Source organism: Littorina saxatilis, linkage group LG7, assembly GCF_037325665.1.
Source record: "Littorina saxatilis isolate snail1 linkage group LG7, US_GU_Lsax_2.0, whole genome shotgun sequence".
In the NCBI taxonomy this organism is placed as follows: domain Eukaryota; kingdom Metazoa; phylum Mollusca; class Gastropoda; order Littorinimorpha; family Littorinidae; genus Littorina; species Littorina saxatilis.
In genome coordinates, this window is record NC_090251.1 from 11,641,235 (window position 1) to 11,654,678 (window position 13,444).

The 13,444-nt window shown below is 43.7% G+C and overlaps 2 protein-coding genes across 3 annotated transcripts in view; one reads left to right on the plus strand and one right to left on the minus strand.

Moving 5' to 3' along the window:
* The window catches only part of LOC138970688 (X-ray repair cross-complementing protein 5-like), a 58,566-nt gene that overhangs the window by 22,333 nt on the left and 22,789 nt on the right, over positions 1 to 13,444 (minus strand). For both annotated transcript variants that reach the window (XM_070343167.1, XM_070343166.1), the window contains exon 19: positions 7,241 to 7,333. In XM_070343167.1, the coding sequence (XP_070199268.1) occupies positions 7,241 to 7,333 (93 nt within the window). The remainder of the gene's footprint in view (positions 1 to 7,240; positions 7,334 to 13,444) is intronic.
* On the plus strand, positions 1,277 to 6,645 carry LOC138970690 (uncharacterized). Its single transcript, XM_070343169.1, has 2 exons — positions 1,277 to 3,577; positions 4,523 to 6,645. The coding sequence occupies exons 1-2, from the start codon at positions 3,218 to 3,220 to the stop codon at positions 5,465 to 5,467; spliced, it is 1,305 nt and encodes a 434-aa protein (XP_070199270.1). The 5' UTR covers positions 1,277 to 3,217; the 3' UTR covers positions 5,468 to 6,645.

Sequence of the window (13,444 nt, forward strand, 5' to 3'; positions counted from 1 at the left end):
ACAGGGCTCGCAAAATTCTCCGACACTTTTGAATGCATTCAGACTGAAAAGAATATCTTTCCTGATGATAACTACGCCAAACCAACATACGACATGACGGCTGCAAACACATTTTTTTTGTGGGTTCTACTTCCTGTTCTTTCCATTGGCTGGTTCGTGTATCGTCGTCACCATGCTAATAACACAGACAGCACAAAAGCAAGGAACGACAACGAAGAAGAGGAAAATCACGAAGAAGACCCAGGGCCTGAATCTCCATTTGATATAGACATTCATAATGTTCTCACCCCCATGTCACATCCAACTTGCTAGGGGAACACATCCGGCAGAGGTGGCAACAGGACAGATATGCCCACAACCTGGCACCGAAGGCGAATACAACAGCAGACTGGACAGCTCAGGGCGTCAGCATGGATGCGGAAGATGCGACGGCCATCCAGAAAACGGGTAGATTGAACTCGGCAGCCCGGTAAAGCAATCAATCTAGGAGAGCGAACACTCTGATATAAAAACAAGCTGAAGTCGGATGTGCTGGGCCTGACTTGTCAGGCGCGTAACGGCAGCACAACGCATCTACGCTCACATACTGAGCGAACGACGAAGAAGAAGAAGAATAATGTTCTCAGTGTTGATGTTTGATAGGAGCTACTGCTCGTGCATCTTAACAACATCTAGTCGATCATTACAATTCATGCATGCTTGAGAGAATTAATTATTGTCTGTAATTAAAACACAGCTAGTGTATTAAGAATACGTCTTAGCCTGTAACAACCCAACCTCAGACATTTTTGTTTGACCTTCTGTAATGTTGTTTGGAATCAGCAGTGAGCATAACTACAAAACGTATTCAAAATCGCCAGAGCTTTGCCGACATTTGGGGAAAAACTTGTATAGCCACTTAGGCAAATCCCTGTTTATACTTTTCACTTTGTTTTTCTTTGTTTGTTGTTAGGAATTTTGCCTCCGATTTCAAATCTAGTGTTCCTACCGTACAAGGTCACAGCAAATTATTGTAAAAGTTATCAAGTGCCCTATCTGAACATAATGTTCGATTTATTAATTACCTCCTCTTGAACTGGTCAAAAATACTACATGTATCACCGTACCCATATGAATGACTAAAGGGCCTAAATCTTTTACCAGTTCCTTGCCACGTAGAGATCAGCACATTAATTAATGCCTTTGTAGAGTTTGTTTTGAAAAGAGCAATGGTTTTTGAGTCACTTGAGAAAAAGTGACTCTATGTAATCGGTCAGTGTTACTGTTAGTCTGTCCGGCCGGCCGGCCGGCCGGCCGTCCGTAGACACCACCTTAACGTTGGACTTTTCTCGGAAACTATCAAAGCGATCCGGCTCATATTTTGTTTAGTCGTGACCTCCAATGACCTCTACACTTTAACGATGGTTTCGTTGACCTTTGACCTTTTTCAAGGTCACAGGTCAGCGTCAAAGGAAAAATTAGACATTTTATATCTTTGACAAAGTTCATCGGATGTGATTGAAACTTTGTAGGATTATTCTTTACATCAAAGTATTTACATCTGTAGCCTTTTACGAACGTTATCAGAAAAACAAGGGAGATAACTAGCCTTTTCTGTTCGGCAACACACAACTTAACGTTGGGCTTTTCTCGGAAACTATAAAAGTGACCGGGCTCAAATTTTATGTGAACGTGACTCCCAGTGACCTCTACACTTTGACGTCTGCTTTGGTGACCTTTGACCTTTTTCAAGGTCACAGGTATGTCTTGAAGGAAAAAAATTGAAATATCATATCTCTGAAACTATTCATCGGATTTGATTCAAACTTTATAGGATTATTCTTTACATCAAATTATTTACATCTGTATTGTGTTGTGAATAGCAATTTCTTCCTGTCCATCTGATGCCTCATATAATATTCAGAACTGCGAAAGTGACTCGATCGAGCGTTTGCTCTTCTTGTTGTGTATGTCTTTTGCAACATGCTGGAGCTGATAAACACAGTTTGGTGAACTGTGAATTCAGCTTTTACTCAATCAATGTACATGGAAGTGTTAGCACACAACAATGTTTTATTGAGGGCAGACCAAAGGCTGAAAGTGATACATGTACAGTATAGCCATGTGATCAACATTTCTTGAAATAACTGTACTTCGAATGAACGGACATCATGCAGACGAAGAAAATATTGAACAGAAAGTGCCTCAATATTATTACTGAGCTCAGACTTTATGTTTGTATATTACAGACATTTGGTTTGGATTTTTGTTATAGCCAAGACTGTATATTTGTACATTGGAAAATTGTAAATTTATACCAACACATCATTTACAACAGAATTACACTACTACATGGATGTATCAGCACAAATCAAGCTGAAGACTGGAAGAGAATAAGATCGAAGGTAGCCAATAAGCTAGTCACTATATATTTTAAAAACTAAAATGTTGATGACCACAGAACTGTATATTTGATACTGTAAATTTGTACATAACAAAAATGTAATTTTACAACAACACTTCATTTCTAACTGTCGCTAAGTTAAACAAAACAGCACAAACCAAGCTGAAGGCTGTAAAGGAGCTGCATGATGTAGCCACTAAGCTAGTCACTATATAAAAAACAATTTTTTATGGCCAAGACTGTATATTAAATTTGTAATTAACAGAAATTATGTAATTTTACACTGACACATAATTTGTAACTGTCGCTGAGTTTAGAAATATACAACAGCACAAACCAAGTTGAAGGCTGAATAGGAGCTGATGAAGCCACTAAGCTAGTCACTATGTATTCCAAACAGTAATGTGTATGTGTTTGCTTCACTTGACTGGGCTTTTTTTTTTGTACCTCTGATTTTACATGATGTGGAACACAGGGGGATGTGTTAGGGAGGCTCACGCTCTCCGCGGCCCCGGCAGTCAAGCAGAGAGTACAAAGAGCTGTTTTCAACTCAAAATTGTGCTTATTTGAATTTTTATTAGAAACAAATAAAGTATGATTGCTCTTGAGTATAGTCATCTTAGTACACTCATCTAAGTTTGATGTGCAAAAAATGTGTTAACATAGTTGTATTTGGATGTGTAAAATGCCCCAAAGCGTCGCGCGCGTGCGTCGGACTTAGCCGCTGGCTCGCTGTGCAGCGATTTGGCCCCAAGCCACGGCTTTGTTCTAAATCGGTCCCAAAACAACCCGTTTTTGGTTGGTTCGCGTTTGCAAACTATAAATAATTCACCAATGAAACTTGGCACAAGTAACGATCTCCCCTTTGTTTACGTCATATCAAGCGTTGAACCAATGGGAAGCACTGTAGCATATCACACACGAACCATCTTCAAACGAAGAGCTCACAGTTGTTCCATTCATCGTTCGAAGTTCAACGCATCGCTATTGATCGTCAACATCTTGAATTTTCTTGTGCCAAAGTTTCTCATTTGTAATCGGAGCGGTTTTTTAACGCGAGCGTTTTCAAGACGAGAATTTGAGCGTCGAATCGCACTCCTGACAAAGCCGAGTGGAGACCGAGTTGCTGTGTTCCAAGCTGCAGAATGTGTAATGGCGGGCGAGTCAACTAACTGCTGTGGGGGCGTCGAGTGGGTATGTATTTGATCTGAACTGTTTCTCTGTCGAAATATGCATTAGTTTTAAATGAAAATCAAATTATAACTAAGTTCTAGTGTTTCAAGCTATCGAAGGTTAAATTGTGTTTGTAAATCGGCTTAGATGCAACATATTCGATTTTGATGTGGAGATCATCATCCCCGGTATTTGGGCGATACCACTGTCGGACAATCCCGAGGTTTCGCTGATCGAGCTGTGTTTTGTTTTTTAAAGTAAGCTTAAGTAAACGCATCCTGAATCTCATTAAACATAAGATTGATGAGATATTTACAATAAATCTGTAAATTTGATATTTTCTTCTGGATGGTAACAAATCTAATGGATCAGAGTGGCACTTCAGGAATGAAACGTGTCATATCACAATAGCTACTGAGCACTGTACCAGTTTTGTTTGCTGAATACCCGTAGAAGAATAAGTTTGCTGAATATGAATCATGACTGCAGATGATTTAAATTGTTGTTGTTACTATTGGTAAATAAGGGATCAACTCCTGTTCTTTTTGGGATACTACCATACAGCTGGAGACACTGCTACATGTAGTGTATTTGTTGTTTTAGTGATTTTTCACTACCTATTTTATTCATGTTTTTATTACTTAGTTAGTGGAAGAATCTTTTGTAATGTATGTTTGATGGTGTATGCTTTTAATTTAGCGTTGTTGACTATGAATGTAGATGTAAATGCTTGTATAACTGTGTTTTCATTTTAAATGTGTCAAGCACAAAGAGCATAATTGTAAAGTTATGATGTTGCGCTATATAAATGCTCATTTATTATTATTATTATTATTATTACATCTTTTCACTGTCGTATGTGAATTAATTAGAAAGAAAGACAAAATGTTTTGTTTCTATTAATATTTTTTAGGCTTGAATATATAGTTGTTTTATGTTTTACATGTATGTTCTTTTGTTTTTCAGATTGTTTGCATCCCTGATCAGAAGGCTGTTGGAACCAAGTTTTCACTTGGACCTGGAACCTCTCTTCTCAGCGGCTGCTTAACAACTGAATCAGGACCACTGGGGGAGAATGCTGGCACACTGCGAGACATCACAAATGGGGACTTCATCTCTCTCACGCTCTCGGCTGAGAATGTGGAGAAGTGTGGCAAAGTTACTCTTCCGGACGACTCCTGTCTTAGTCGCTACTTCGAAGTTCTTCACTTCTGGCTGATGAAGTTCACCACTCAGGCGTTCAACTCCAGGTCTCCAACTTCCGTGCAAGCAAAGTGTGGGCGTGTGAAAAAGGTTTACGTCAAGCTTGTGAGTAACTACAACAGACGACCGACTGAAAAGAACTGCTCGGCCTTGTTTGACTTTTTGTGTCAGCCTTTCGTGTGGAAACTTGACGTCTTGTCAAAATGCATCTCTGAACAAGATGGAATAGTGGCTGTTCCAGAGAAGCCAGCCCCTGCGGCCCCTTCAACCATCCCTGCTCCTTGTGCCGTCGACGTGCCGGAGAGTGACTGTGAGATTGTTCTTCGTCAAGGCAAGACTTTATTCGACAGGGATTTGGTGAGCTGCAATATCGAAAAAGAGTTGCTTGCCTACCGACTTGACAGACAGCTTAGATTGAACAGTTTTCTGGAAGAAAAGATTGAGGAACTGTCATCTTTTATGTCAAAGGACAGCAAGGGAATTCTAAAAGAGAGGAAACTGCTGGAGAAAAAGACTCTAGCACTCGAAACCAAGGTGAAGTTCCTGAGAGATAAGATTAAAAGTAAAACTCTCAAACAAGGAACTGTTGACAGGAAAGTTCACGAGAAGATAGTTGCAGGACTAGTGCAGAAGAGTAAGGTGCTCACCAAAGATTTCAACCATCTGAGTCTTCAGTTTGAGGCCGGCGAGAATGAAAACGAGCTGTGATTAAGCTGCACATACAGTACTGTATGTTATTGAAAGTTCTAATGTACTTCATGATGGAGGTGTTATCCTTTTGTGATTTAAAAAAAAAAGTTATGCACTGGTTGTGCTGCTAAATTGAGTTGACAGATCCGCCGTTTGATTTTGTTAAACTTTTTTTTTTTTTTTAATTTTTTAAGACTTGTTTGGTTACTTTATTCTTTTAGTTTGGTCCATATAACAAATAGTATCCTTGTGACTTGCCGTTGATGTCTCTGCTTTGAACAAACTTTTTATTTTTAATGGTTTTTGAAAGAATTTTTATGTGACGTAATATTTACTTTTTCATTATTCTAACTAAAATTGATATTTTTCCCCATCAAATCTGATTGAATATGTCTTAACTATGAAGAGCAGCTAATTTCCTTTAATTTGATATATTATAAGTTTATATTAGGTGAATAAATCATGTTAAAGTGAAGATCTGCATATCTGAGAAATAAGAGTATTCAGAAGATGTCGGCCATTTTTTAATTTGGCTAAATTGACTTCATTAACTACTTTTTTCGCAAATAATTTCTATATACATGCGTTTTAACATTCAATAAGTACAATTAATAAAACAGTGGATGAAAAAGAACTTTTTTTGTGTTTAGTGCTCTGCACAACTTTTTCTAAGGTGGTCTGGGGTTGGTGTGATGGACATTTTCCCCGACTTTGGTGCTTCCTAACTAAATTTCCAATAGAGCTACATCCCTAACATTTTCGGATCCCATAGACAATATTATATTAAGCATATCTACAAAATTTCAGAAGAATAAAGACATAATTCGTTGATTTATGAATGGCCAAAGTTATGGAAAAAACGTTAAAAATGAAAATGGCCGCCGGGCCTCCCTAGATGTGTGTGTGTGTGTGTGTGTGTGTGTGTGTGTGTGTGTGTGTGTGTGTGTGTGTGTGTGTGTGTGTGTGTGTGTGTGTGTGTGTGTGTGTGTGTAGTGGTGGACATTAGGAAAACTTCATGTAAAGTATGCATTCCTTTTTGTGCTTGTGAATAGCAGCTATCCAGTAATTCTTATTTTATTAACTGAAACTTTTTGATTTCAGCCCTCTGCTTCTTTGTTTTGCTTTGCTTTGATCTCTCTTAAAACTTTTGGTTTGGGGCTTTATTTTGCTACTCAAATAAATCTTTAAAAAACAAATGGTCTTGTTTTTCGTTGTTTTTATTTTTAAGCTGCTGTGTCCTGCTTGTTGTTTTGGTGGAGCATAGTAATTATAAACAAAACTAGGGGGAAAATAAAAAATCTTTTCTTATACTTGCACTGGCAAGATCCACCTGGAAGTCATATAGAGCGGAACCTCTCTTTGAAGACCCTTCAGTTTCAGGTTTTTCCCCATTTTAATACCAGGCTTTCTCAGGCTGTCTGTTCATACAGTCTAAACATTTACCTCAATTTTGTAACTCCCTGCTTTTGAAGACAGTGATTTCTCAGATGTTTTGAGGTCCACTGTATCTGATTTCCAGATAGATCTTGCCAGTGTCAGTGAAAGTATATATACATCAAGACAAGATTGTGTGTTTTTTTCCCCAGGTGTTTTAGAGTTTATCTATTTTATGTTTTGTTTTGTGTACCTCAGTTGCATGCAGGCTGCTACAACCCTTACTTTTTTGTCCTTTTTCTTTTAATTTTATATTTTTTACATGTTTTAGAGTTTATATTTACCATGCTCCAGCAAACAACAAAACGACAAGTACAAAACACAGGCAGTAGTAAGCACGCTCAATGCGTTACATACCCTGCCAGCTCTGGCTTCAGTCTCCAAGTCCAAGGTCACGGATGTTTCTGCCGCCTTGGCTCTCTTGGCTGCTGCTGACTCGCTGGGCGCTGCCTGAGAATAACAAAATAATTGATACCAATGATACAAATCTTTACTTCAGATTGCACAACTTTAATTTTCACAGTATAAACTCTGGCTACCACCACAAGCAGGAATACTCAGAAATTTTAACGAACGAATGAACAAACGAATGAACGAACCAAGCAAGCAACCAACGAACAAACTTTATTTTACAAGGAAAATAAATACCAAACAATTTAGAGTAAGAATGATTACATTACAGGTTTAAGGTGCTGGTATACAAGACACCTCAATTCCTTTCCAACGTAAACCATCATGTAAACTAACACAAGTCTGTCCAGGAGTTTACATGATATACAAGCAGACTTAACTTGTATACATTCCACACACAGAATACAGCCTTACTTGTATACATTTCACACACAGAATACAGCCTTACTTGTATACATTTCACACACAGAATACAGCCTTACTTGTATACATTTCACACACAGAATACAGCCTTATTTGTATACATTTCACACACAGAATACAGCCTTACTTGTATACATTCCACACACAGAATACAGCCTAGATGCTTTCTGTGCAGAGTAGTGTGTGCAGAATTAATGTTATAACTGACATGTATATCAGCCTGCAAAATGAATTCAACAAAATAAAAACACAAAATTAACAAATAAACAAGAAGAGCAAACGCTCGATCGAGTCACTTTCGCAGTTCTGAATATTATATGAGGCATCAGATGGACAGGAAGAAATTGCTATTCACAACACAATGAGTCACGTTCACATAAAATTTGAGCCCGGTCACTTTTATAGTTTCCGAGAAAAGCCCAACGTTAAGTTGTGTGTTGCCGAACAGAAAAGGCTAGTTATCTCCCTTGTTTTTCTGATAACGTTCGTAAAAGGCTACAGATGTAAATACTTTGATGTAAAGAATAATCCTACAAAGTTTCAATCACATCCGATGAACTTTGTCAAAGATATAAAATGTCTAATTTTTCCTTTGACGCTGACCTGTGACCTTGAAAAAGGTCAAAGGTCAACGAAACCATCGTTAAAGTGTAGAGGTCATTGGAGGTCACGACTAAACAAAATATGAGCCCGATCGCTTTGATAGTTTCCGAGAAAAGTCCAACGTTAAGGTGGTGTCTACGGACGGCCGGACGGCCGGCCGGCCAGACGGCCAGCCGGACAGACTAACACTGACCGATTACATAGAGTCACATTTTCTCAAGTGACTCAAAAAACTGCACATGACATTATAAGACTCTACACTAAGCCCCTTTTTTTCTGACTTTCTCTCCATTTCGTCAAGTTTCAAGACCTACATTTTTCAGATTCTAAAGCTCTTATAACAGAGGTATCACTGTTTGAGAATAAACGACGAGAGAGCTTTTTTTTCCGCTTCTGCCTTCATGGCTGAAAATCCAAAATTTTAGTAATAAATTTTAATTTAATTAATATACTTACCCAACTCACGTATAGCAATTAACTCTAGTTCAGTGCTGGTAACGCTGTTCGCGTCCCCTTGGTAACAAGGGAGACCACTCTAAAAAAGAGAGTGAGCCATCCCATAATGTCCGACCAACTACTGGTCTGACTTCCGTATGCGTGCGCATAGGCCGCCATTTGTATCATACCATACGAAGCCCAACTCACTTCTTTTATAGACCCAAAACCAACCACAGCGGGGAGGCGGGAGGGAATAAACGACGTGAGTTGGGTAAGTATATTAATTAAATTAAAATTTATTACTAAAATTTTGGATTAAATTACATAACTTTACCCAACTCACGTATAGCAGATTGCTACTATAGGTGGTGGGTACTTACCAAAATTCAAGCATGAAGGACCTGTCCTGCAGCTACCAAAGAAGGCAGCGCAGAACTGCCGTCCTGTCTCAGTGAAGAGACGTCCCTGAGATAGTAATTGATGAAGATATCTTCAGATCTCCAATAGGCTGACTCCAGTACCTCAGTAAGCCGGCCAGACCTGAGGACTGCCAGTGACGAAGCCCATGCTCTTGCCTCGTGTGTCCTGGCTGCCGTGAGAGGCAAGAACGCCCTAATATCTCCAGATTGTACCTCCCACCAGGCATAAGCTTGTTTGATCAGATTGGAGACCCACTTAGTCAACGTAACCTTTGCGATGTCCTTATGCCTCGCCGTATTCAGAGATATAAATAGCAGTTTTTGATTTTCTGAACGGAGGTGCCTTGTGCGTGACAGGTAGCTACTGAGAGACCTGACAGGACAATTAACTACATCAGGGTCGCCCGGAGCGAGAACACCGCTCAGAGGCCGGATGTGGAGTACAGGAGAGATATGCCCAGGTTTCTGGTTCTTAGCAAGGAAACCTGGTGTAAATTTAAGAGAAACAGACCCGTCTTTCTCAAAACCAATATCCTTCTCTAAACCTGACAATGCATGAACCTCGCTACCTCTCCGAGAGGTTGCGAGCAGCAAAAGAAAAACCGCCTTGCGTGTAACATTAATCAAGGATGCCGAGAGAATGGGCTCAAAACCTTCCGAGGCTAAAAACCGCAAAACAAGCATCAAGTCCCAGGCAGGGAGACGTGACCTAGCGCGCGCGGCTGTAAGGGAGGCACCCTTAATGACACTAGCTACCACTCCGCCGAGTGTAATCTTGCGTCCGAGTTGCGAAAGAGTTGAGGAGATCGCTGACCTCCGTACGCGAAGAGACGAGGGTGAAACTCCCTGTTCTGCCAACCAAGCCAGGTGGTTGGCAACCTGCATCGATCTAGGTGATAAAGGATTAACCCCGTTAAGAGAGCACCACCTAGACCATGCCGCCCAGTGGGAGGAGTACACAGAAGTCGTGGACTCCCTATGGGCATGACGGACAAATTTCAAAGTGGAGGCAGAGGCCCCTGCCTTAAGCAAAGAGCTTCTGACAGAATCCAGGCGTGAAGGCTCAGGATCCGCGGATCTTCGTGGGGGATGCCTGACCGAGGCTGAACAAGATCTCCCTTTTTCACGGCGAGAGGGATCGGGGGCCGAACTGCTAGACGCAGCAAGTCTGGAAACCAGTGCTGGCTTGGCCAAAGAGGAGCGACCAGAACCAGCGCTGGTTTCTCCAAGTCGACCTTTCTTAGTACCTTGCCCAAAAGGCAGAACGGAGGGAAGGCATACGCTGTCAGGTTTGTCCAGTCTATTTCCAAAGCATTTACCTTCCAGGCCAGAGCATCCGGGAAGGGGGACACAAAGAGAGGAAGTCTCGCCGAGAACCTCGTGGCAAACAGGTCGATCTTGGGCTTGTCTACCTGAGCCCAGAGACGCTGTAGGGCATGGTGTGAAAGAGTCCATTCCGAGTGAACCACCTTGTCCCCTCTGCTCAAAGTGTCCGCAAGGACGTTCAGACTGCCCCTCAGATACACGGCTGAAAGCAGAATGTCTTGAGTGTGACACCAGGTCAGAAGACAGCAAGCTTTGTCTGACAGACTGGGAGAACGCGTCCCCCCCTGTCTGTTCACATAGGCCGCCACAGTGGTGTTGTCTGTGTGGAGCCTGACATGCTTGCCCACCAGAAAAGGCCTGAACGCATGCAGCGCCAAAGAGACGGCCTCCAACTCTAGCACATTGATGTGCAGGGAGGACTGGGATGAGTCCCAAACCCCTGACACCGTCTGCTCGTCTAGATGAGCTCCCCACCCCATCAGAGAGGCGTCCGTGAAGAGCTCGCTCTCTGGAGGCTTGCGAACAATGGGCACACCCTGGAACAACAGAGGGAGCAACCAAATGCGAGTTGTGCGCAGAAACCATGAACCCAGAGCTATCTGAAGATTCCAGCCTTGGGATGACTGATCCCAACGAGCCTGCAGAGCAGACTGGAAAGGCCTCTTGTGAACCCGGCCCAACGGGATGAGAGTCGCCATTGAATCCATTTGGCCCAGAACCGAGGCCAGAACCCGCACACTGGCCCGATTCTCTCCGTAAAGAGAACGTATCAGATCCTGGAGCTTGTCGATCCTTCTCTGAGAAGGACGGACAGACCAGTTTCGGGTGTCGAAATCCATGCCCAGATAAACAAAGTTCTGAGATGGCACCAACTCCGACTTTACCAGGTTTATCGAGAATCCTAGCTGCGAGGCCTGACTGAGCACTCCCCGAGTGTGAGCCTCGCAACGCTCTTTGTCCTGATGGAGGATCAACCAATCGTCCAAATAGGCTCTGAGACGAACACCGTTCTTTCTTACCAGAGCACAAAGCTGTCTGACGATCATCGTAAAGATCCACGGCGCTAGAGACAGGCCAAAAGGAAGGGCCCTGAACTGATATACTCCGTCTCCCCAAGGGAAGCGTAGCCACTTTCTGTCTGCTACATGCATCAGCACATGAAAGTATGCATCTGTGAGATCGACAGACGTCGCCCAGTCCCCCGGACGCAGAGCCTCCCGAACTGAGGTCGTAGTCTCCATCGTGAACTTGATAGCCCGTAAGAACTTGTTGAGGGCTGACAAATCCAAGACAGGCCTCCAAGCCCCCGAGGCTTTTGGCACTACAAAAAGTCTGCCGTAAAACCCCGGGGACTGTAAGTCCGTGACCTCCTCTATTGCTCCCTTGAGCAGAAGAGCAGTCACCTCCTTTTGCACGGCGGCCCTTGCCTCCGAATCCCTTGGAGCCCTGCATGGCGGAATTATCCTGGTCAGAGGTGCCTTCTCCCCTGACCAGAGAAGCCGGAATCCCGAACTCACTATCCCGGTAACCCACTTGCTGTCCACTAGCTGCAGCCAGGAAGTGAGGGCCCTGGATGGGCCGCCCGCTACAACCAGTGCGGGGGCTACCGGGATGAGAGGTTCGGGAACACATCATTGGGGGTGAGGCTTGCGCCCCGACCCCCTAGATCCTCCAAAAGATTGACCCCTCTTAGGGTAAGGAGCCCCGCGGCCCCTACCCCTCGAAGCGAAAGACTGCTTTTGTGACTTGCCACCGCCGCCAGAAGAAGAGTTCTGAGGCTTGCTGGCGGTCTGAGTCTGAGGCTTAGGAACCTTCTGGAAACCTTGTAGCGCAAGGTGAGAGAAAGCAATGTCCCTTGCATCCTGTGACTCTTTCTGGAACGCGTCAATGGACGACTGACCCAAAAGAGCCCCGTCCGTGAACGGAGAGACCTTCAAGCTCTCCACATTAGCCCTGTCCCGAATCCTGGAACCTGCCAAAAAGGCAGATCTCCTGGAGTGAACTGCATGGGCATAAAGTTTAGCCGAAAGAGACATCTGTTCTTTCGAAACCTTAGCCAGCGTGGAGAGAAGGGTGGTGACATCCAAAGCCGAAGCGTCGAACCTGAACTCGAAAGGGTCAAGTGATGTGGCGATTGACCTTGACAACGACCTTTGTAGAGACTCTGACACAGAAGAGAGCTCCAACAACGACCTGCCCGCTTCTTCAATAGCCGCAAGCGACGCGTCAGTAAAAGGAACAGGCTTGTCCTTACTGTACGTGTCCTCGCGCAACACAGCCATTCCCGGTGACACCGGAAGCACGGCCGACGGCAGGGCGAATGACTCAATTAAGTTGACTGACTGAGGGGCAAACCTGCAATTCGAGGAACCAGAAACTTGACCCCCGGGCTTCGCAAGCCAGTCCATAACATCATCCGGAGCCTCCCCATGTTGCAACAACAGAGGCACCGGCGGACCACGTTTGGCCTTAAAGACGTTTGCCATTTCGTAGGCAATTGACGAAGATTCGCGGAATCGGAACTGAGGTTTCTGCTCTCGAGCCGACCGGAAATCATCAAAGGCAGAACGAGGTGGTGGAAGCTTTGACCTACTTTCAGCCACCCCTTCAGGAAAATACTTAAATGCCGTCTCGGCGGCCAGCGCCACTGCGCTTGGCAACCTTGACGGCAAAGTAAGTTGAAGGTCGTCCCCCATGGCGGACGTACCCTCGTCGACCTCTCCCTCTTGCTCAAAAGGGCAATCGGGAAGATGACCCCCAGAGAGACTCTCCTGGTCAACCGAAAGGTCATCCAGGTCAACCACTCCCTGCCCCCCGGGCGGGAGAGGACGATGCGGCTCCCCACGTTCCTCCAAAGAAGGGGGTAGGAGCGCAACGCCCTTTCGCTGAACAGGGCCCGTCGACCCAACTGACCGGGCGCTTCTGCGCGAGGGGTCAGCCA

What these genes read in the sequence shown, in the direction of transcription:
- LOC138970690 (XM_070343169.1), top strand. Translation starts at nt 3,218, where the DNA reads ATGAAACTTGGCACAAGTAACGATCTCCCCTTTGTTTACGTCATATCA. An exon ending in GCTGTGGGGGCGTCGAGTGG is followed by an intron (nt 3,578 to 4,522) that starts GTATGTATTTGA and finishes TTTGTTTTTCAG; the next exon opens with ATTGTTTGCATCCCTGATCA.